This window comes from Phyllobates terribilis, unplaced genomic scaffold (genome assembly GCF_046119375.1).
Source record: "Phyllobates terribilis strain yellow unplaced genomic scaffold, ASM4611937v1 Scaffold_8__6_contigs__length_399053987, whole genome shotgun sequence".
In the NCBI taxonomy this organism is placed as follows: Eukaryota; Metazoa; Chordata; class Amphibia; order Anura; family Dendrobatidae; genus Phyllobates; species Phyllobates terribilis.
In genome coordinates, this window is record NW_027362768.1 from 112,713,637 (window position 1) to 112,739,744 (window position 26,108).

At 42.3% G+C, this 26,108-nt stretch overlaps 1 protein-coding gene across 1 annotated transcript in view; it reads left to right on the forward strand.

Moving 5' to 3' along the window:
• The window catches only part of PLPPR5 (phospholipid phosphatase related 5), a 314,497-nt gene that overhangs the window by 215,893 nt on the left and 72,496 nt on the right, over positions 1 to 26,108 (forward strand). Inside the window, exons 4-5 of the mRNA XM_073643231.1 lie at positions 14,035 to 14,211; positions 15,205 to 15,324. Of these exons, the coding sequence (XP_073499332.1) occupies positions 14,035 to 14,211; positions 15,205 to 15,324 (297 nt within the window). The remainder of the gene's footprint in view (positions 1 to 14,034; positions 14,212 to 15,204; positions 15,325 to 26,108) is intronic.

The following is a 26,108-nucleotide window of genomic DNA, read 5'->3' on the forward strand; positions in this document are numbered from 1 at the left end:
CTGAAGGGAGTCATTTTGACTCCCTACTATATTTTGAGGTCCTTTTGTCACTAAATGTTGCTATAAAGTTTTGTGCATAATTTTTTCACTCTGTCTTATTTACCCTGATGTTCATATAGATGTAGTTCAATTTACATGTCAACTTTTCACATTTTCCTTGTGTTTTACCTGCTTGTATTACTGTGTAATGCTGAACAAAATAGCTTGTTTACTCTAGGCTCTTATCTTATGCTAATGAAGGGTGGTGTTTTTCTAAGGTCCTAGCAGGAGACAGTATTCTGGATAATAACTTTACTTTCAGTTCAGCTGAAGAGACAAAGAGAACAGACACAGACATACGAGCTCTGAAGACTCATACAGGTATGAATTGTTATGAAATAGTTTAGCTGTCTGTCAACTGATTCAGCCCACCTACTTTTGAAGGTGGCAGAACAGTTATTATTTCTTTTAGTTTTCATTTCATTTCTATTTTTCAGCAGGGAACTATATAGAATTATGGAATTTGTGAGGAATATGGAGAGAAGACGTTTGATAAAGCCTCAGGATAATCTGGCTACTTTGCAATCCATACCGGAGGATGAATCGGAATCCGAATTGCAGGAACATGTATTTGATTCTGACAGTGATGAAGATTTCATTCCTCAGAACATATCAAGTGAATCTGAAGACTCAGAAGGAACAAATCCAGAAGGTAAGTAGTTATGTGTATTTATTTGTTCTTCCACACACTGAGTTAGGGCCTGTGCACACTAGCAGAATTCTGGCTGAATAGCCATCTGGATATTCTTGCCGTAATACAGGCCGTACCTGCCCGCTCATGCCTGAAGCTCCGCTCCGAACCCCGGGCTGGAGCCGCTGTCAGGGACAGAGCAGTGCTTGCTTACGCGCGAGCACGGCTCCGTCCCAGACAGCGGCTCCAGCCCGGGGTTCGCAGCGGAGCTTCAGGTATGAAACTCCGCTCTGTACCTGAGCGGGCAGGTACGGGCCGGATTGTGGTGAGAATATCCGGTCGGATATTCCGCCGCTAATCCAGCCAGTGTGCACGGACCCTTACAAAACAAAAATTCTAAATATTCATCAACTTTTTTCCAGATATTCTAAGCACATCAACTGGGGATCGGGCTCATGCAGTTATGTTGCCTCGTGACCATCCTCCTGGTCGTGGACAGAAAAAAATCAGCAAAACGTCCCAGAAATGAAAGAACAACAGATAATGATGGCGGCGAAGGTAATGCAACAACAAACACCAGAGAAGGCGAATCTGAAGGAATACTAGTTTCAGCGGATGGTATTCAATGGAAACCTGTTGAAATTGGAGAACACTTGCCTGGTAGGCGTGACAGCCAAAATATTCTTCGAGAAGCACTTGGCCCTACAGGATACGCCAGAAGAAATATCATTATCGATAGTCCTTTGAGCGCATGGCGTTTATTTTTTGATTCATATATATTGACACATATAAAGAACTGTACGCTTGCAGAAGCATGCAGGAACAATAATTTACAGTTTACTCTATCTGATGAGGAGCTAGATGCATTCATTGCGATATTCTATGCTCGTGGAATATCTGGCACGAACCGTCACTCGATTAGCAGTATTTGGTGTAATGACTGGGGAATACCGTTTTGCAAAGCGACAATGTCTAGGGACCGCTTTGTTGAAATTATGAGGTTTCTCAGATTTGATGAGAAATCTACTCGATCGGAGAGACTGCAAACGGACAAGTTTGCTCTATTTTCTACTGTGTGGGACAGGTTTATTGAAAATTGTATTGCGTGTTACAAACCTGGACCATACATAATGGTGGATGAGCAACTTTTCCCAAGCAAAACTAGGTGTCCATTCACGCAGTACATGCCTTCCAAACCAGATAAATGTGGCCACAAATATTGGCTAGCTGTTGATAAGAGGAGCAAATATCTGGCAAATGGCTTCCCTTATCTAGGCAAAGATGACACACGCCGTGCTGAGGACCGTTTAGCTGACCATGTGGTAATGAAGTTATTGGACCCGTTTTTGAAAAAAGGTCGCAATGTTACAACCGATAATTATTTTACTTCAGTAAAATTAGCTAAACAGCTAAAAAGCAAAGGAACAACCATCGTGGGAACACTGAACAAGATAAGGCGAGAAGTGCCTAAAGAAATAAAATCCATGAAAGAGGAATTGTACAACACTAAAGTGTTTAGAAATGAAGACAATTTTACACTTACAGTATATCAAGGAAAGCCCAACAAAAATGTTGTCATTTTGAGTTCCGTCCATCCAGATGTTGTTGTTGCGTCTGATTCCGCTAAAAAAACTCCAGAAACGGTAAAGTTTTACAATGAAACAAAATATGGAGTAGATGTAGTGGATCAGATGGCACGAAAATATACCACACGAACATGCACAAGGAGATGGCCTGTTCATGCATTTGAAAATGCCTTAGACTTTGCGGGTATAAATGCATGGATAATATTCAAGGAGATTACCCACCAAAAAATGTCACGCAAGGCATTTTTGCAAACGCTTGTGAGAGAGTTGAGTGGTCCTTATGTCACAGATAGGGAAAAGGGTTCCACGTCCCAAGTTTCTACATGCTCAGAAGTGATGGTTCAAACAAAATTTTGCCAGATCAAAGAAAAGTGCAAGAAAAATAGATCTGTCGGAAATTGTAAGACTTGTGGTAAGTCTTTGTGTGGGCAATGTACTGCCATAAATCAAAGGCAATGCCTAAAATGCGAAACACCAAATGTTTAGAAGGTGAATTCTGCGCCATATTTTCATTTTTATGCTCCTCCACCTACATTTTCTCTGCTTTTTGTTCTTCAGTTGTTGTTTATATGTGTGCACTTGAATAAAAAAAAAATGTTTGAAAAACGTCTATTATAATTATTGTTATTTTCTGTAGAAAAATAAGAAAAGCAGAAAAAAAACAATCAAAAGCATTACTGTTGGATCTCACAATAATAATACATTACAAAAAATATAATTATTAATAAATAACCACAAATGAAACTCTAAAAATAAACGAAAACAAGCAAGGAGTCAAAATGACTCCTTTCAGTAGTTCTAGGCGGGGTCACGAGTCCAGTAGTCCTAGTGTTAAGCTATTTCCATATGGGTTAAATATGCAGTGGAAAATCTATAAGAAAAATCGTCAGCCTATTATAGTACTAGACTTGTGGATGAGATTCTATGAAAAGCTAAAACTATCCAGCATTGCAAATTTTATATTCATAGCATGTCAAATTATATTGTGGATATTCACTAAGCAAAGGTGGAAATCAGCTGTAAGTTTGCAGCATTTCCGCTGCATATCCTGCTCTGAAAATTCAGCAGAAGATATTTCATCTGTTTATTGTACATATATAGCCCATCTTTGGCACAGTATAACTGCCATGCTACATAAAAGATATGTAGCAATTCCAATGATTTTATGCACTCAAAATATTAAATAGTTTAAGATCAAAGAGTAACTAAACTTTTTTTAGTTATCCTCCTGATATTGAAAATGTATTTTATATTTTTAGAAATAGACTTCCAACAATTACCTTACTTATGTTCCTGCTCTCCCAAACGCTATGTTGCAGTGCTAGTTCACATTACCAGTTAATGCTTCTTTAGACGCTGCTTTCAACTGCTGCTGTCATGGGTTTACCTAGACAGAGAGGAACTAGAAGGCCACAGCGTCTGAATTCACATACTCCTGCATTGAATAGAAGCACTTCTCCCTCTTATTAAATGGTGCTTTTTTCTTTCAGCAGTGCTAGAATTAAACTGTTCAGCTTTGAGTCTCTGTAGCTTCCTTCTTGGAAGTTCTCTGCTGAGCAGTATCAGCCATTCCCCTCCACTATATAGTCTCTGCTCTGGCAATCTGGATTGCCAGTGTTAAGTCTTGTACTGCCTGGTGAAGAGTTGTCTGAGAGTGCATATTTTGTATGTTTGGTATGTTCATTTATCCCTATACGTCCTTTCCTTGTTTGTCTGGTTTGTGTGTTTACATACATTATTCCTCCCCACTTGCCTGGGTGGGGAAGCAGACAGATTAGGGATGATTCAGGAGAACAGCAAGGTACGTGGCCCCAGCATCTTCACCATCAGAAGTAATCTGGGGAACAGGGATAGATAGGGTACCTCTAGCATTAGGGACAAGGTAGGAGACGCTGGTCCCGGGTTATAAAACAACAGTATCATGACAGCTGCTCAGTTAAAGGGTTTTTGCTACATAATCTGAAAGCAGCACAATGTATGGGCTGAGACCTTTATTCCAGTGATGTGTCACTTGCAAGTCTGCCTGCTGTCATTTTGATACAATTACTGTTTTCTCTAGCAGAGCTCAGAATGCGAAGCATTATGTAACCCCACCCTCATCACTGATTGGCAGCTTTCTGTGTACATTGAAGGAAAGCTGCTAATCATTGGTGGGGGTGGGGTTACGCAGAGCAGTTGACTAGGAGACACAAAACACCTAGTCTTGTAGTGATAATCTACTGCTGATAAAACACTGCAACACAGCTTAGTAAGTGACACATCGCTGAAGTAAGGTTCTCAGGCACAACTTTATGCTGCTCTCAGATTACATAGCAAAAACCTGCTGACATATTACCTTTAAAATCTATAGTTCTGTACTCTGTTTATAAAAAGAGTTGGGGAAACTCCTCTGAATATTCAATGGAGAGCAGAGAGGCTCAGAAAGAGGATTTCTTTTTTCTGATTGTTTGTAAAAGGAGTAGAGATCTTGGCTGAGCAGCAGTTGAAAGCAGCTTCTAAAGAAGCATGAACTGGCCATTGGAAACAGCACAGCAGCATGGTGTTTGGGAGAGCAGAAAGCAAAATAAGGAAATGAAGTATTTTACAAAAAATCCTAGCATTGCAATACCTCAAGAATAACTAAATAAAAATGTATTCTTAGCCATCATTCTACCTTTTAATAGGAAAGAAAAATATTCCACGCCATTAATTCCAAAGCGATTCATAGACATTGTCATTACTGTTCCCATTGGGACTTACAATCTAAATTCAGTGTGTCTTTGGCGTGTGTGGGGTGTAAAGGTCAAAGAGATGATTATGTTTCCACTGGTGGTATCGTTACTCATTTCTATTCTGTAGAAATAGTAATTCTTACACAGAAACTGATTTCTAGACTGTGCGCTTATCATGAGCAAATACTAAAATAAGAAACATTTTCACACATGAATGATTGATTTTTCCTATTCTTGAACACCATTTTTATCATTTGGAAACAACTGTTCTTGAATTTGCCACGTGTAAATTATTATTATTACTAACACTTCTTGTCGCTGCTTGATAATGCACATAATTGCCCATTGTAAATTATTGTGACTGGCTTCTTTAGAATCAGTAGGTTACACATAGGAACTAGAAATATTTATTTCTCATAGACGACTGAGTAGTAATATTATCTTCGGGAAGGCTCCGACACCTATCATTGTGATATAATTTACGTGTATGCAGTTTTACATTGGATAACATTTGCTGCAAGAGAAGAATAGTTAATAAGTAATTCAATGAGCCCGATTCATCAAGAGCGGCAATTTTCACACTGGTCTTGATGAGGAGATGTGCGGAGTCAAAGGCTCCTGATTCATGAAGAGGCGTATGTGTCAACATGAATCAGGAGCGTCAGACAAGAGGTGGGCACCTCTTTACAGATCCCACTCCAGCCCCTCGATTAGCAGCGGTCGCCACACCCCTGTCCTGCCCCAGTTCTGCCCACTTTGTCAGAGCTGGGTGAAAATGGCATGAGAGCGCCAAAAATCGCAAAATTTTAGTATAGCATCAAGTTGCACCACAATTTTGCAACATTTTAATGCTTTTTTTTATCCAAAATGGTGAAAAAGCTTTCATGAATTGGGCCCAATGTGTTTACAAATTTACTCTACTTTCTTACCTTTGCTGGAAATATTTACTGCACTAGATGAACTGTTTTGAAAAAATGTGAATTTTTGAGTGAGTTTTTTACAATTCAGGTTGTTCAACTTCAGTAAAATGGAGGCCAGCCATTCCACCATTTTGCTGAATTGAAGATGCCCAGAAAAGAAAATTCTTACCCCGCCACTCACCTGTCTCATCATCACAGCCCACTCTCTGATGCTCTGTGCGGCTTCTTCGACTATTACGCCATTTTCACTCTGTGCTGGGGTTTCCTTTGTCGAGTAGGCCACAGACGTCATGACGCACGTTGTGATATCACAAGTGTGTAGTGGTGTAATGACAACACAACATGTGTCCCCATGGCCAAGTTAATTCCTCGGATGACATACAACATATCATAATGACATCATGACCCATGTGGTGACATCACCATGAGCATCATGACATCACGGGCCAACTTGACGCAGGAAACTCCAGCACTAATTAAAGATAACAGAACAGCCAAAGTGGACATGCAGAGGACTGAACGTTTGGCGGAATGGACCCCAGACTGCGGCGATTGGACTGATGAGCGGCAAGGTATTTTTTTCGCCCCTTGTTTATTATACTTTGGGGTCTGGAGAGACCCTAAATCATGATAATGAATATTTATCTGGCATTGAATAATTTTGATGCCAATTAGATGTTTTGGACACTTTTGAATTGACATTTTGGCAGATTCGCTCATCACTAAACAATACAATTTAAAGTCTACCTGTCATTTTTCTAAAAATATGAAAAAATGCACATGCTTGTTTTTCTAGTTCTTATTATGTCCATGCAAGCTTTAGAACACATACTTGGGTTCCTTTTTAAAAAGAGCCACTCAATTACTGCACATTTACCATTCCTCCACTCCTTTACAGCTGTCCCAGGTGTCAGCGGCGGCTGGAGCTGAACAGCACAGCCCTGTCGATTGTATAGTGGTCATGACGTGGTACTGCACATGTACCTCCTATTCAAATCAACAGAGAGTGGATGTGCAGTACCTAGCCGCAGCCACTATTCCTTCGGTGGAGCTGTGCTGTACAGTTTCGTACCTTAGCGGTTCCAGCTGTCGCCGTCACCAGGAGCAGCTGATCGGCTGTGGAGTTGGGTGTCGCACCCCTACCAATCAGACATTGATGACCTATCCTAAGAATAGGCCATCCATGTTAAAGTCCCAAATAACCCTGTTAAGGGTAATCTGTCATACAGGATTTTTCTATTGACATAGAATTGTATGTGAATTACAGCCTGTCAAGGAATTTGATCGCATGTTGTAATATTGTATTCAATTTTATTTGATAAAAAATTACAGTTCATTTTTATTTTGTTATTTATTTGTTTTACTCACTTTTATAGCACCAATAATTTCACAGCGCTTTACCGACATCGGCACCCCAATCGTTGGGGTGGACACATCTGTTCTTTAATTCTGCATGTAAAACTGAATTTTACATACAGAAACTATGCTCTAAATGAGGAATTATTGGGTTAAGATTGATAATTATAATAAACAATAAGATTCTACAGTAACATAAATGAGGATGTGAGGGTGCCACTGCAGGACAAATGTGGTATTACATGGCTCCATTTCACAAGAAAGAGCAGTTATAGATAGTGTTGAGCATTCCGAAACTGAAATATCGGGCATCGACCGATATTCGCTGTATCGGAGTTCCGATACTGAGTTCCGATACTTTTACAATATCGAATACCGGAATCGGAAGTTCACATAATGCCTGCGCTCTGCAGTGTCTCTGAAGGATGACAAGCTGGATGGCAGCACTCAGCTGCGATCCAGCCTGTCATCAGAATGCCATCCCCGCGTGGGAGAATTCTCCTGCTCAAGCGCTGACATTACATTATCTCCCTTACATTACAATTAAATGGAATAGCAGGAATTAATATTTTTTTAAGACGTTAATGCCACAGCCATGGTGGTTGTGGCATTACAGTGGTTGCCCAAATCGATGGGAACAGTGCTCACAGTGAAACATGAAAAGCCGGCAATTCATCAGCGGCATATACCGGTACCCGACAATTTAGAACAGAAAGAATAGAGCTTCATACATAGATTAGATAGATAGAAACATGTCAGTCACATATATAAGAAGTACAGTGACAGTGTCGGTTACTGTACTTGTCATTTAGTGTTAAAGGATTTATTTAAAAAAATAATAGTGTTTTCATGCACCGTCTCTTTAAAAAAGCCGGCCGGCAATTCAGCATCGGTACCCGACAATTTAGAACAGAAAGATAGAGCATCACACATAGATTAGATAGATAGAATCATGTCAGTCACATATATAATAAGTACAGTGACAGTGTTGCTTACTGTACTTGTCATTTAGTGTTAAAATAAAGGATTTATTAAAGAAAAAATTGGCGTGGGGTTCCCCGTAATTTTAGTCTCTAGCGGAGGTTAAGCAGACGGCTGGGGCAGATGTTTGAAGCCTGGGAAGGGGGTAATACCCACGGAGCTTCCCAGGCTACTAATATCAGCCCCCAGCTGAATACCTAGCCTTTACTAACTATTAAAATGGGGGACCACAAAAAAATGACATGGGGTCCCCCCTATTTTAATAGCTAGCAAAGGCTAGGCAGACAGCTGGGGGCTGATATTAATAGCCTTGGAGGGGTGCCATGAATATTGGCCCCCTCCAAGGCTAGAAACACCAGCCGTCAGCCGCCCCAGAAATGGTGCATCCATAGGATGCGCCAATTCTGGCACTTAGCCTCGCTCTTCCCACTGCCCTGTAGCGGTGGCAGTGGGGAAATAGGGTTGGGGTTGATGTCAGCTTCTAATGCCAGCTGACATCAAGCCCAGGTTAGTAATGGAGAGGCAAGTATAACACAACCCCATTACTAACCCCATAGTCAAAGTTAAAAAAAAAACACAAACACCCAGAATAAAGTCCTTTAATTGAAATAAACACACAATTCTTTATTGTTCTAAATTAAACCATACTTACCATCACGCCCATTCCAGCTGAAGCCAACGATCTCCTGCAATAAAAGTAAAATAATAAACCAACATCATCCTTACCTTTCGATGGTTCCCAGGACAGCTCCAGCTCTGCTACATCGAGATGACAGGCTGGACCGCAGCAGAAAGCTGCCATCCAGCCTGTCATCCCACAGACACTGAGAAGCGTAGGCTTGCTTGCGCTCCTCAGTGTCAGGTTGTGACGGCATCCAGATGAGCCGAGTCTCTCACGCTCACCACATGCGCAGGAGAATTCTCCCACGCTGTCAGTGACGTGCATGAGGTGAGCTGAGTTTATTGTAGGCTCATCTGGATGCCGTCACAGCCAGACACTGAGGAGCGCAAGCAAGCCTGCGCTTCTCAGTGTCTGCGGGAAGACAGGCTGGATGGCAGCTTTCTGTGCCGTGACGTCATTTAGTCATGTGACGGGTTACGCGACCGCTGACGTCGGCGGGCCATCAGAAGGTAAGTATATATTTTTTATTTTTTACCATTCTTTTACAGTCACACTATATAAATCCATGCTGGTTGCATGGATTTATATAGTGTGCCCAAGTTGTCAAGCACTTTCCAAGTGATGCTAAAATCGCTTGGAAAGCGCTTGTCAACCCGCATGCGGAAATGCAAGTGAAGAACGCTTCACATCCGCATGTCCCTGGCAGGAAAATGCATGCACAATCCGCATGTAAAATCCGCATGTACAATCCGCATGTAAAATCCGCATGCGTTTTTTCTGCCAGGGAGATGCAGAAACGCACAAAAAAAATCCGGAACATTTCTGTATCGTAGGCACATAGCCTTACATTAATTGTATGACTCAATATTGAGCACACGTAGCCATCTATACACAGCGGGAGGCTGCACGGTGCCATCTATACACAGCAGGAGGCCGCACGCAGCCATCTATACACAGCTGGAGGCCGCACATAGCCATCTATACACAGCGGGAGGCCGCACGGCGCCATCTATACACAGCAGGAGGCCGCACAGCGCCATCTATACATAGCGGGAGGCCGCACGGCTCCCCCCAAGAGACAACAGAAGGCTGCACGGCGCAATCTATACTCAGCAGGAGGCCGCACGTAGCCATCTATACACAGCAGGAGGCCGCACGGCGCCATCTATACACAGCGGGAGGCCGCATGGCGCCCCCCCCCAGAGACATCAGGAGGCCACACGGCGCCATCTATACTCAGCAGGAGGCCGCACGTAGCCATCTGTACACAGCAGGAGGCCGCACGGCGCCATCTATACACAGCAGGGGGCCGCACGGCGCCATCTATACACAGCGGGAGGCCGCGCGACACCCCCCCAGAGACAGCAGGAGGCCGCACGGCGCCATCTATACTCAACAGGAGGCCGCATGTAGCCATCTATACACAGCAGGAGGCCGCACGGCGCCATCTATACACAGCAGGGGGCCGCATGGCGCCATCTATACACAGCAGGAAGCCGCACGGCGCCATCTATACACAGCGGGAGGCCGCACGGTGCCCCCCCCAGAGACATCAGGAGGCCGCAAGGTGCCATCTATACTCAGCAGGAGGCCACACGTAGCCATCTATACACAGCAGGAGGCCGCATGGTGCCATCTATACACAGCAGGGGCCGCACTTAGCTATCTATACACAGCAAAAGGCCACACGGCGCCATCTATACACAGCGGGAGGCCGCATGGCGCCCCCCCAGAGACAGCAGGAGGCCGCACGGTGCCATCTATACTCAGCAGGAGGCCGCACTTAGCCATCTATACACAGCAGGAGGCCGCACGGCGCCATCTATACTCAGCAGGAGGCTGCACGGTGCCATCTATACACAGCAGGAGGCCGCACGGTGCCATCTATACACAGCAGGAGGCCGCATGGCGCCATCTATGCACAGCAGGAGGCCGCACAGCGTCATCTATACACAGCAGGGGGCCGCACGGCACCATCTATACACAGCGGGGGCCGCATGGCGCCATCTATACGCAGCAGAGGGCCGCACGGCGCCATCTATACACAGCAGGGTGCCGCACGGCATCATCTACACACAGCAGGAGGCCGCACGGCGCCATCTATACACAGCAGGGGGCCGCACGGCGCTATCTATACACAGCAGGGGGCCGCACGGTGCCATCTATACACAGCGAGAGCCCGCACAGCGCCATCTATAAATAGTAGGAGGCCGCACGGCGCCCCCCGAGACAGCAGGAGGCCGCACGGCGCCAATTATGCTCAGCAGGAGGCCGCACGCAGTCACGCATGCAGTCACGCACACACACAAACATATACAGACATATACATACACGCATAAACACATTTGAAACACAAAAATACATATAAACAGACATCACACAATGATATCTGCCTGCACACACACACACACACACATACACACATACACACATACACACATACACATACACACATACACATACACACACACAGACTCACCATCCCCCGGCTCCATTCCTCCTGCCTGCTCTGACTTCTCCGTTGCAGCAGTGCAGGCCGGGCGCGCACTGCGTGACATCACAGCTAGGAGACACGGCCGTGCACAGGGGCGTGTCTCCTAGCAGTAACACGGCCGGGCCAGCACAGGGAAGTTAACTGCTGCAGTGCTGGCCCGGCCGATGAAGAAGTAGCGGCGGCCACTGCTGGGGGAGCGGTCCGGGGCCCCCCTCCCGCCACTGCTACCGGTATGTGCGGCGGCGGCCCGCACATATAACGAGGGCAATCCGGCATTAGACACCCCGCCCGGAGCCGCGGGTCCCCTGCAGGCTCGGGGCCCCAGGCGGTAGCCCGGATTGCCCTCATTATAATCCGCCTATGAAGATGAGTATTATTTCATTAACATATTATGGTGTTTCAACTTTATGCTCATCTTGGATAAAAAAAAAAAAAAAAAGGTTCCCGAGAACAGGAGGCCCGCTCCAAAGCAGCTTCCACGAAATAATAACATGACTATATTTCAACCACTTTTCATTTTAGTAGCATAATATGGAGGTTCATTTTACAAGCTTTTCTACCCAGCAATAAAATTGGAAAGAGCGGTGTCCATTCCACAAGACTAGGCACATTACTTTTTATGACAAGCTATTGTCCTTACTTGATATGTGTCCAAATGCTCAAGACAGATTTCTGTTCTAAAGAAATTGAACATTTTCTCTGTGATTATGCAGCACACAGCAATTTCGCTCAACTTCGCCCAAGGTCAACATCAGCATCGCCAACAATCACTGTCTTTGTCTACTTCAAAATAGTGCGTGAAAACATTTATAATAAAAATCTCAACGAGACCAATGTGCTTACTTTACAAAAATGCCTAATTCTAGAAAATAAGCTTTACAATACAATATATTTTGTTTACATTACTTAACATTACTGCACAATGGCCGATTCGTAACGATTAATGGAACCTGTCCAGTGAAGAATTAGTTTCGGTAAAACGAACACTACTATCATCTCTGATGTATCATGCTCAAACTATAGTCACCTAGAAGCCAGTGGCCATGATAATGCTAGTTTTTACTAAAATGTTAACTTTTATGTTATGATATTATGGGATTTATGTATATAAATAAGAGATAATAGTGTTATTGAATAATAACGCCTTTTCACCAGAAAACTAAACTGAAGATCATTTCATTGCTGATTGGCTACTAAACCTCCAGCATTAAGATGTAATCATCTCCAAAGCCTCAATTAGGCTAGGGTCACACCACTGTATTTTCTCTCATCCAAAAAAAATCAGGTCGATTATGCTGATTAAACTCTAATCATAGATTGATAAGAGTGTGATTATAGTGTGATCAGAGATTGATAAGAGTGTGATCATAGTGTGATCTGCTTTTCTCAGATGAGAAGATATAAAAAAATATTTCTTCTGGGCTAGAGAAGTATTTCGGCACCACACCATGTGCAACCAGCAGAAATTACCATGTGTTGTCTCAGTCAACATGCTGTTAGATTCTTTTGGTGGTGCAACAAGCCAAATACAAATGAATTCAGATGAAGAACAAAGAAAGGTAGCACTCACGGAATCTTCAATCTAATAGTCCTTTATTCCTTTAGGTGGGACATTGTCGCGATATGAAAGGTAGCAGGGGAGACATGCAGGGTAGTGCTGCCTTTCTTTGTTCTTCATCCAAAAAAAAATATTTCTCTGTCTTCTCCATTCCGTCAGTCCATGGAAATCACACCACCCTCCGATGTCATCCGAGTATGGTCCGATGTTTTCCATAAACTCATTGACTTGCATGGCCAAGTGCGATCTGAATCACATGCTAGTTGTGCATGTTGTAATTTTTTTCCTCCCCCAGGCATTGCCAACTAAAAAATTCAGACATGTGCACGGCCCCATTGAATAATATTGGTCCAAGTGCGATCTATTTCAACACAACACACATTATCGTTTGATGAGCAGAGGACCGAAATCCAAGCTGCCTGGATTTTCCGGCTACTGGAGGACTTTGTGCACCTAAATTATTAGACAATGTTAAAAAGTTACACAACTTATTATTTACATCTAATTTATGGGGAAAACCTCCTTAAAAGCATCATCACATCATCATCATCATCATAGGCAACCAGGTGATTGGTGCAGGATTGCTATATCATGGAAATTAGCTATTGTCGTTGGGAGAATTTACAGATGTCCAAAAATTCCGAGAGCGGAAATGCAGTATTACCTGTACATGACACTCATTTAAAAAACTGACAAGCCTACAACCTGCAGTAACCCTCGTTCCCCCATACCGCTGCACGACTAGCTCTGCCCTCACTTACTGTATCCTCACCCATCCCCTGTAGATTGTGAGTCATCGCGGGCAGGGTCCTCTCTCCTCCTGTACCAGTCACTGACTCATTTATGTTCAAGATTACTGTAATTGTAATTTGCAATGTATACTCCTTTTCACATGTAAAGCGCCATGGAATAAATGGCACTATAATAATAAATAATAATAATAAATAAAAAATAAGTAGGTGACGATATCATGCATGGGAGTGAAGAATCCACCAGCGTGGGGGGTGGGTGGATTGGTGTTTTCAGCAGCTTTCCACTCTGGCTAATAGATGGAGGTCACAAACAGAACAGTCTTTCCTCTTGTATTGTTTTTTAATGTATTATTATCACTGATGTATTTTATATTTATTCCACAGATGTACATTACCAGCACCATTAAAGCCAAAGGGACACGACTTGCCAAACCTGTCCTATGCCTGGGCTTAATGTGTCTGGCATTTCTTACTGGAATAAACAGAGTGGCAGAATATCGAAATCACTGGTCAGATGTCATAGCCGGGTTTCTTATTGGAATATCAATAGCCGTGTTTCTGGTATGTATTGAAAATCCTATGTAGTTTATTCCCTATATACAGTAAGTTGTAATGGACATGTATATTGACAAGACCCTGTTGGAGTTTCCTAGTGAAGGAGTGAGTTGGGGCAGTGTGCCTGGTTCAGTAGGTATAACTTGGAAAGTTGAGGTCTTTTAATGGAATCCCAAATTTGCAAACAGTCACGATTTGACTTGGGTAAAATGGTGAACCAAACTGAAAAAGTGCCATGGTTTCTGCAAAATAGGCTTTAGAAAGGATTTTAAGGTAATTTTGGGAATGATTGAGGGCAGGACCAGGGGGAATTCCAAAATGTCTTGGGATAATCTAATTTATTTTGCTACGGAGCTGCAAGAACCTGTGCCGGACTCCCCTCTTCAACTGCAAACTTAAATGGAGGATTGGAAAGTTGGTGGGAGGGGAAATAATCACCAGGCTTTTCTGTACTTGGTAGCAGGACTTTAAAGGGGTTATCCAGAACTTTTATTATTTTTTTGTACGGCGCTAAGAACTAACAGGCAGGTAGTTGCTAGCTACTTGCCTGTTCTGCATGGGGACAAACTTTGCTGGCTCATCTGCTTCATTTCACCTATCGTCAGAAGAGCAGCACCTTCTCTTTCTTTCTGCTCTGTTGATGGAGATTTATTGCAGATGACATGCTGATTGACAGCCAGGTCCCTGCAGTTCGGTAGCAGGGAGCCGGCAAAGATGCTCTGTCAAAAAAGTAAAGTTGAAGAGAAGACGCTGCTCTGTCTATTTGACATCAGTGGAAGCCCCAGAATCATCGGCAGGAGTGGTAGACCACTCTTAGCTGGCAGAGATTGGCGCTCTACCTGCCTGTTCGTTCTTAGCCCCATACACAGAAATAATAAAATTCCTTTAATGGAAGAAGCTTTGGTATGGCCCAGCTCTCTTCTATGTATTCCACTTTTTAAAATTGAGACATATACATATGAAAGCTACAATAAATTACAAAATGTTTGTCTTACACAGGTTGTTTGTGTGGTTAACAATTTTAAAGGACGGCAGGCAGAACATGAAAAGTCTCCCATTGATAATTTGGCACAGATGCCGATGATCAGCATTCCTCGGGTAGAAAGCCCTTTGGAAAAGGTAAGTCCCTTGATGTTCTTCTTTTTATTTCATCTGTGTATTTGAAAGTGAGTTTTGATCTTATAACATAAAAATAGGTATTTTACACTAAGAAAAAAACTAGTTGAAAGGATTTTCTTTTTATTAAATATTTCTTCAGCAAATATCACTGCCGCTGGCAAGCAGCTTTAGCCCGGCTGCGGCACAGAGCCAACCCAGTTTTGAGCAGAACAGCAGAGTAATTTTAGACAGACTGTCTGCCAGGGATCCACTGACTACACTGACTTTTGAATAGAGTTATCAGACATCTCACATCGAACAACCAGTCTATCTCAATGTACTAAGATCTTCAGAACAAAACTGAGAATCAAGCAAACTTGCAAGTATTCAAAAAAAAGGGATTTCCTTATTTTTTTACTGCTCATTTTAAGGCTATGAATAGTTTGTGATCATTTTTATTTCTTTGAAGCATCTAAAAGAAAAAAGAAAAAATTAAACAATTTTGAAAAAAGTGTTGGTTTTGCTTCAATAGATCCGAGGTAGTGCTATGTGTCTCCATGGTGACAGACTACAAACTCACCCTGTGTGTAGTCAGATGCTGCAGTCATGGGTTTCTTAATTTTCTCATGCTTAGTGGTAGACAGTAAAAGCAGGGGTAAAGGTTGTGAAGTAACACATGGTTGTTGGTACATACTACATGTTTTGTTCTGTAGTGTGTAACCATGGAGACATATAGTTCTGAAGAAGAATAGAATACACAAAATTCTACAATATGTTTAAATGAAGACAATTTACAATATGTCTTTATTTTTTATTTTATGTATTTAGATCTTTAGTCTATGTGCAGATATTGTTCAGAATAACATTGGCTGGCAACTTTAAAATACTCTTGCTTTCATGTATTATGTATGACTGTATATTAAAGGAGTTGTTTTTTTACATTAAATGAATGTGCTAATGTAGTGCAGAATATTTAGACAGGAATATAGAGTGCCTGTAGGTGAGCATGTCTAATTTTTTATTTTGGCAACACTTTGGACCAATTAACCCAGTCATCAAATGTAGTGGATAACTCCTTTAATCTGCACCAGATTTGTTGCATACTAGTAATTTGCTGGAAAAAATATTTTTTATTCCCATTTTTTGTGGTTCGTACCATCTTTTTTTTAATCCCCTGCAGTAATTTTTCATTTTTCCACTTTTATTTTTCATCCCATTCTTACAAGAGACAAAGTCTTGTATCATAACAACTTTAACGCCAGAATTCTGGTGTAAAAAAGTTTTAAAATATCACAATTTTTTGTGTAACGAGAGGCTGTACAAAAATGTTGAAACTGTTGGTGATTTCCCGTCACTTTCACCCACCTCCAACAAAGTGGACAGAGTCTTTTTGGTGTCTACCATTTGGGTTAAGTAGTTTTTATATTCATATATTGTACTTATGCCAAATATGAATTTTTCAATTTCTTTATTTTGTAAGTTAGAAAAAGTTTTTTTTTTCATTATTATTTTTTCAGAATTTCTTTTTTGCTGTTTAATTTCTTTTTACATATTTTTGAGTCCCTCTCACTGCCATCAGAGGATTTGTTACAACAGTACTTTGTTAATTTCATTGTATACTGTACTACTAATCTTACGTACCAGAATGACTCCAATGGAGGGCCTTCAATAGGCCATGGAAGTGGTAATTGGTGATCATACAGATGCCTTCCAAGTTAGAATCACCTACATCCCATGGTCAGAAAATAACATCTCAGGTTGCAAACAGCAGAGATTAAAGGAAGAGTAAGTTGGCTGTATAACTCAGACGCAGATCGCAACGCAATGCTCGGGCTGCCTGGCGGCTCTCCCAACCCGAGCATGACAGCATGTATTTTTATGCAGCTGTCACGCTTGGTAAGGAGAACCGACAGCCAGCCCGAGCATTGCGTTGCGATCCTCTTCCAAGCTATACGACTGTCTCTGCGACTGACTCTTTCCTAAGGCTAGTTCTCATCAGTGGTGGTAGAGGTAGGTGCTAACTGTGTAATGCAGCCAGCGAACACCGTTTAAGTAGACAGCATAGCTTTTTAGCCTGCTTCATACATCCACACCCTACATGTGACTTATATTTACATCAAACGTCAGGAAGTGGTTGAAAATGGGTGAGTTATACCAGAAAAGATTGTGGTCTTTTATAACCCAACAAATTTACTATAATTAATGCCATATTTTCTATCAATTTGACTTTGAGAGATGTACTGAAATTATTAAAATGCGAGACACTCTTAATATATTATAAGCATATTACAAAGTGCAACTTAGAAAAAGACTGGTGTACGAAATGCCAGTGTTAATATATTCCATCAAAGTCATTTAATTGAATTAGTATTGATTTATTTGCGTTGATAGAATTTCTGTATTTCCCACATGATTTTCCCATCGCACAATCACTGACTCGTTATCTGGTCATTGTGATTTATCCCTTTTTTTTTTGCTTTAATACTAAATTAGTTGTAAATTCATTTATTAGGCTATAACAAAAAGAAGGATCTCAATTTGGGTGACCTAACGTTGCACCATAAATACTTTTGCTCTACAAAAGATCAGTTCTGTAGGGTATAAAATTAACAGCAGACAATATGCGAATGGCAAGACTTTTATAGAACTCATTATTATTTCAATATCACTCATGTTATCTGGAGCATGAAATTATTTTAGCAAACACAAAAATTGCTGTAGAAAGACATAAAATTATTATCAGTAACTTAAACGAAATTCATATCAGCTGAAATCCTCCCTTTTGAACCCGGTCCAATTTTGCAGCAATAATTGTGCTATATTTACATTTATTTGTATTACTATTAGCAGTGCCTCATCCCAGCTACTATTTATTTGGCTTCATAAATATGTTATTAATAAACTTCATAAACCTGTTTAAAAGTAATTATTATTATTATTATATGGATGAACAAGGGTTGAAAGGATTGTCCACTTTAAACAATTCCTTTTTGTTAGGGCGCAGTCAGACAGCCATATAAATCGGACCACAATGCACATATTGGCTGGCAGCTCTCCCGACCTGAGGATGACAGCTGTATAGAAGTACATGAGGCTGTCACGCCCAGGTCAGGAGAGCCACCAGCCAGTACGTGCACTGCATTCTGATTTTGTTCCGATTTATACGCCTGTCTGACTGCACCCTTAAATGGGTCTATTGACGATATGCTAATATAGGATATTCTGCTGCTAGCACCCCATGCAATTGGTGCTGGACCTCTTAGCAAATGTAAAATGTACCTGCCACTAGTGTTGAGCCACCCCCGTAGTGTTCGGGTTCGGTTCGGTTCGTCGAACACCGGGATGTTCGAGGAACTGTTCGTCGAACTGTTCGTCGAACACCTTAGAACACTGTCGAACACCGTTAAAACCAATGGCAGGCAAACAAAAACACATAGAAACATAATAGAAAACACCTTCAAAGGATTCCAAAAGCTGACAAACTGCTCAGAAGATGCTCTCTTTAAAAAAGCCGGCCGGCAATTCAGCAGCGGCATACATCGGTACCCGACAATTTAGACAAGAAGGAATAGAGCATCACACATAGATTAGATAGAAAGAAACATGTCAGTCACATATATAAGAAGTACAGTGACAGTGTTGGTTACTGTACTTGTCATTTAGTGTAAAGGATTTATTAAAAAAAATATTAGTGTTTTCATGCACCGTCTCTTTAAAAAAGCCGGCCGGCAATTCAGAAGCGGTACCCGACAATTTAGAACAGAAAGAATAGAGCTTCACACATAGATTAGATAGATAGAAACATGTCAGTCACATATATAATAAGTACAGTGATAGTGTTGGTTACTGTACTTGTCATTTAGTGTTAAAATAAAGGATTTATTAAAAAAAAAATTGGCGTGGGGTTCCCCGTAATTTTAGTCTCTAGCGGAGGTTAAGCAGACAGCTGGGGCAGATGTTTGAAGCCTGGGAAGGGGGTAATACCCATGGAGCTTCCCAGGCTACTAATATCAGCCCCCAGCTGAATACCTACCTAGCCTTTACTAGCTATTAAAATGGGGGACCCCCCCAAAAAGATGACGTGGGATCCCCCCTATTTTTATAGCTAGAAAAGGCTAGGCAGACAGCTGGGGGCTGATATTAATAGCCCAGGAAGGGTGCCATGAATATTGGCCCCCTCCCAGGCTAGAAACACCAGCCGTCAGCCATCCCAGAAATGGCGCATCCATAGGATGCGCCAATTCTGGCACTTAGTCTCGCTCTTCCCACTGCCCTGTAGCGGTGGCAGTGGGGTAATAGGGCTGGGGTTGATGTCAGCTTATAATGCCAGCTGACATCAAGCCCAGGTTAGTAATGGAGAGGCGTCTATAAGACACCCCCATTACTAACCCCATAGTCAAAGCTAAAAAAAAACACAAACACCCAGAATAAAGTCCTTTAATTGAAATAAACACACAATTCTTTATTGTTCTAAATTAAACCATACTTACCATCACGCCCATTCCAGCTGAAGCCAACGATCTCCTGCAATAAAAGAAAAATAATAAAGCAACATGATCCTTACCTTTCGATGGTTCCCAGGACAGCTCCAGCTCTGCTACATCGAGATGACAGGCTGGACCGCAGCAGAAAGCTGCCATCCAGCCTGTCATCCCGCACACACTGAGAAGCGCAGGCTTGCTTGCGCTCCTCAGTGTCTCGCTGTGACGGCATCCAGATGAGCCGAGTTCATGTCCAATGAACTCAGCTCACCTCATGCACGTCACTGACAGCGTGGGAAAATTCTCACGCTGAAGCGCTGAGTGAAGGAGAATTTTCCCACGCTGTCAGTGACGTGCCTGAGGTGAGCCGAGTTCATTGGACATGAACTCGGCTCATCTTTATGCCGTCACAGCGAGACACTGAGGAGCACAGCATGCCTGCGCTTCTCAGTGTGTGCGGCATGGCAAGCTGGATGGCAGCGTTCTGCTGCGATCCAGCCTGCTATGTGAATGTAGCAGAGCTGAAGCCGTCGTGGGAACCATCGAAAGGTAAGGATCATGTTGCTTTATTATTTTATTTTTATTGCAGAAGACATTGGCTTCAGCTGGATGGGCGTGATGGTAAGTATGGTTTAATTTAGAACAATAAAGAATTGTGTCTTTATTTCAATTAAAGGACTTTATTCTGAGTGTTTGTGTTTTTTTTTAACTTTGACTATGGGGTTAGTAATGGGGGTGTCTTATAGACGCCTCTCCATTACTAACCTGGGCTTGATGTCAGCTGGCATTATAAGGTGACATCAACCCCAGCTCTACTACCCCACTGCCACCGCTACAGGGCAGTGGGAAGAGCGAGGCTAAGTGCCAGAATTGGCGCATCCTATGGATGCGCCATTTCTGGGGCTGCTGACGGCTGGTGTTTCTAGCCTGGGAGGGGGCCAATATTCATGGCACCCTTCCTAGGCTATTAATATCAGCCCCCAGCTGTCTGCCTAGCCTTTGCTAGCTATTAAAATAGGCAGGACCACACGTCATTTTTTGGGGGGGGTCCCCCATTTTAATAGCTAGTAAAGGCTAGGTATTCAGCTGGGGGCTGATATTAGAAGACTGGGAAGCTCCGTGGGTATTACCCCCTTCCCAGGCTTCAAACATCTGCCCCAGCCGTCTGCTTAACCTCCGCTAGAGCCTAAAATTATGGAGAACCCCACGCCAATTTTTTTTTAAATAAATCCTTTATTTTAACACTAAATGACAAGTACAGTAATCAACACTGTCACTGTACTTCATATATATGTGACTGACATGTTTCTATCTATCTAATCTATGTGTGATTCTCTATTCCTTCTATTCTAAATTGTCGGGTACCGCTGCTAAAATGCCGGCCGGCTTTTTTAAAGAGACGGTGCATGAAAACACTAATATTTTTTTTAATAAATCCTTTAACACTAAATGACAAGTATAGTAAGCAACACTGTCACTGTACTTCATATATATGTGACTGACATGTTTCTATCTAATCTATGTGTGATTCTCTATTCCTTCTATTCTAAATTGTCGGGTACCGCTGCTGAAATGCCAAGAGACGGTGCATGAAAGCACTATTATTTTTTTTAATAAATCCTTTACACTAAATGACAAGTACAGTAATCAACACTGTCACTGTACTTCATATATATGTGACTGACATGTTTCTATCTATCTAATCTATGTGTGATACTCTATTCTTTCTGTTCTAAATTGTCGGGTACCGGTGCATGCCGCTGCTGAATTGCCGGCTTTTCATGTTTCACTGTGAGCACTGTTCCCATCGATTTGGGCTACCACTGTAATGCCACAACCACCATGGCTGTGGCATTACAGTGAGTGGCAGACAATCCCTGCATGATTGGTGCTCTAAATAGCGCCAGACATGCAGGACACGCTTTTGGTGCATGAACAGTTATCGAACATAACCTCGAACAGCCGAATTTTTTGCAAATCTTTCGGGTTCATCGAACATCTCGAACACCGCCCAAAACAGCTCGAATTTGAGATTGGCGAACAGTTCTAGTCGAACACCGCTCATCTCTACCTGCCACCACAATGACATAAAGCATGATACACTTCTCATTGAAATCAATGCCTTATCCTAGCAATGCATGAATGTGCTGGGTCCTGCAAAGAGGTGTTCTGTACAACTGTTCTCTGGCTAATAGATAAAAGTCATTAAAAGGGTCCCAAATGTATCTCAAAAGGTGTCTGAAAATTTATTTTCTAAATCAATAAATTAATAAAAAAGTTGCCTCCATTAAAGCACCACTCCAGCATTTTTTTTTATTTCAAAGCTGGAGTGGTGCTGCTAATCTAAGTTCCCTGACCCTAGTCTTATACTTGCCAGCCTCTGTCTTCAGCTCTTCCTGGCGCCGTTCCCGTCCTGCATTGCCATCTTGCAACCACAATGTCTGACTGATTGGAAGTCAGAGGTAACAGTCTTAAGCTCTCAATGTAAGTCTAGGAGAGACAGAGTTCTGGCCTCGTTCCGATTGTAGCAGAAACTGATGATAATGGTCACTGGGACGTATAAGACTAGACTTAGGGATTTTAGATAAGTAGCACCACTCAAGCGCTGAAATAAAAAAACAATGGAGTGGTGCTTTAAATAAGCAGCTGAGTTTAAGCTCACATACATGGCATTGAACTGTAGAATTTCTGTCCAGCAGAGGCTGCTCTATGAGCACCTGCTGAGCTGATTGTTTTTACCAGAGGCTTACAGTGCATTGTGAAAGTTTTTGGCCCCCTTGAACTTTTCTACCTTTTGCCACATTTCTGGCTTCACACAAAAAGAGATAAAATTCTAATTTTTTTTGGGAAGAATCAACAACAAGTGGGACACAATCGTGAAGTGGAATGAAAAGTATTGGATATTTTTAACTTTTTTAACAAATTAAAAACTGAAAAGTGGGGAGTGCAATATTATTCAGCCCCCTTGAGTTACAGTGCCTACAAGTAGTATTCAACCCCCTGCAGATTTAGCTGGTTGACACATGCGGAATTAACTTGGCATTGTGACATTTGTACTGTAGATCAGCCTGGAAGTGGGAAATGCACTGCAGCAAATTTTGTTTTTGTTTTTTGTTTTTTTTAAAAACGTTAAAAGTTAATTCAGAGTGTCATTTATTATTCAACCCCTCAAACCACAAGAATTCTGTTTGGTCCCCCAAAACTATTAAGAAGTAGTTCAGGCACCAAGAATAATGAGCTTCACATGTGTGGATTAAAGATCTCTTTTGCCAGCCTTTTCTGACTATTTAAGACCCTCCCCAAACTTGTGAACAGCACTCAGACATGGTCAACATGGGAAAGACAAAGGAGCATTCCAAGGCCATCAGAGACAAGATCGTGGAGGGTCACAAGGCTGGCAAGGGGTACAAAACCCTTTCCAAGGAGTTGGGCCTACCTGTCTCCACTGTTGGGAGCATCATCCGTAAGTGGAAGGCTTATGGAACTACTGTTAGCCTTCCACGGCCAGGACAGCCTTTGAAAGTGTCCTCCCGTGCCGAGGCCAGGCTTGTCCGAAGAGTCAAGGCTAACCCAAGGACAACAAGGAAGGAGCTCCGGGAAGATCTCATGGCAGTGGGGACATTGGTTTCAGTCAATACCATAAGTAACGTACTCCACCGCAATGGTCTCCGTTCCAGATGAGCCCGTAAGGTACCTTTACTTTCAAAGCGTCATGTCAAGGCTCGTCTACAGTTTGCTCATGATCACTTGGAGGACTCTGAGACAGACTGGTTCAAGGTTTTATGGTCTGATGAGACCAAGATCGAGATCTTTGGCGCCAACCACACACGTGACGTTTGGAGACTGGATGGCACTGCATACGACCCCAAGAATACCATCCCTACAGTCAAGCATGGTGGTGGCAGCATCATGCTGTGGGGCTGTTTCTCTGCCAAGGGGCCTGGCCATCTGGTCCGCATCCATGGGAAGATGGATAGCATGGCCTACCTGGAGATTTTGGCCAAGAACCTCCGCTCCTCCATCAAGGATCTTAAGATGGGTCATAATTTCATCTTCCAACAAGACAACGACCCAAAGCACACAGCCAAGAAAACCAAGGCCTGGTTCAAGAGGGAAAAAGTCAAGGTGTTGGAGTGGCCTAGTCAGTCTCCTGACCTTAACCCAATTGAAAACTTGTGGAAGAAGCTCAAGAATAAAGTCCACATGAGACACCCAAAGAACCTAGATAACTTGGAGAAGATCTGCATGGAGGAGTGGGCCAAGATAACTCCACAGACCTGTGCCGGCCTGATCAGGTCTTATAAAAGACGATTATTAGCTGTAATTGCAAACAAGGGTTATTCCACAAAATATTAAACATAGGGGTTGTATAATAATTGACCCACACTTTTATGTTTAAAATTTAATAAAATTCAACTGAGCAACATAACTTTTTGGTTTGTAACATTTATGCTTCTGTTCATAAAACCTACTCTCGTTTGCAGTTTGAAGGCTCTAACTTATTTGCATCTTATCAAACCAGCTAAATCTGCAGGGGGTTGAATACTACTTGTAGGCACTGTAATACTTTGTAGAGCTACCTTTTGCTGCGATTACAGCTGCAAGTCGCTTGGGGTATGTCTTTTTCAGTTTTGCACATCGAGAGGCTAAAATTCTTGCCCATTCTTCCTTGTAAAACAGCTCGAGCTCATTGAGGTTGGATGGAGGGCGCTTGTGAACAGTAGTTTTCAGCTCTTTCCACAGATTCTCGATTGGATTCAGGTCTGCACTTTGACTTGGCCATTCTAACACCTGGATACGTTTATTTTTGAACCATTCCATTGTAGATTTTGCTTTATGATTGGGATCATTGTCTTGTTTGAAGATAAATCTCCGTCCCAGTCTCAGGTCTTTTGCAAACTCCAACAGGTTTTTTTCCAGAATAGTCCTGTATTTGGCTCCGTCCATCTTCCCATCAATTTTAACCATCTTCCCTGTCCCTGCTGAAGAAAAGCAGGCCCAAACCATGATGCTGCCACCACCATGTTTGACAGTAGAGATGGTGTTTTGAGGGTGATGAGCTGTGTTGCTTTTAAACCAAACATATCGTTTTGCATTGTGGCCAAAAAGTTTGATTTTGGTTTAATTTAACCAGAGCACCTTATTCCACATGTTTGGTGTGTCTCCCAGGTGGCTTGTGGCAAACTTCAAACGAGACTTTTTATGGATATCTTTGAGAAATGGCTTTCTTCTTGCCACTCTTCCATAAAGACCAGATTTGTGCAGTGTATGACTGATTGTTGTCCTATGGACAGACTCTCCCACCTCAGCTGTAGATCTCTGCAGTTCATCCAGAGTGATCATGGGCCTTTTGGCTGCATCTCTGATCAGTCTTCTTCTTGTTCGAGATGAAAATTTAGAGGGACGGCCGGGTCTTGGTAGATTTGCAGTGGTCTGATACTCCTTCCATTTCAATATGATAACTTGCACAGTGCTCCTTGAGATGTTTAAAACTTGGGAAATCTTTTTGTATACAAATCCGGCTTTATACTTTGCCACAACAGTATCTCGGACCTGCCTGGTGTGTTCCTTGGTCTTCATGATGCTCTCTGCACTTGAAACAGAACCCTGAGACTATCACAGAGCAGGTGCATTTATACGGAGACTGGATTACACACAGGTAGATTCTATTTATCATTACCAGTCATTTAGGACAACATTGGATCATTCAGAGATCCTCACTGAACTTCTGGAGTGAGTTTGCTGGAATGAAAGTAAAGGGGCCAAATAATATTGCACGCCCCACTTTTCAGTTTTTAATTTGGTAAAAAAGTTTAAAATATCCAATAAATTTCGTTCCACTTCACTTCCACTTCTTCCCCAAAAAATTAGAATTTTATATCTTTATGTTTGAAGCCAAAAATGTGGCAAAAGGTAGAAAAGTTCAAGGGGGCCAAATACTTTCACAATGCACTGTATATTCCCTGCTACATTGTGCCTCATACACCGATAATTTGACAGAGTGCGGCATAAGCAAATAGTGGAGGGCGCTAGTATAAGATGAGAATGCGCTAAGCAGAATGTGCAAAGGTGATTGGGGAGCCATTTTAGCTGTCTCATCCCTTTGCTAGTGTGTTAAGCAGTGACCAGACAGCTGAGGATGTGTCCAACAAGGAGAATACTGATGCCACTATGAGTAGGATGAGGGAAGGAGAAAAGTTTGGGAAGTAATACGTGGTGTAACAAGACATTGTTGTAAGATAGGTAATGTTAGCAATATATAATGTAGGATATGATAATGTAAGGTATTATAGTGTATAGTAATGTAATGCATAGTGTAGCGTA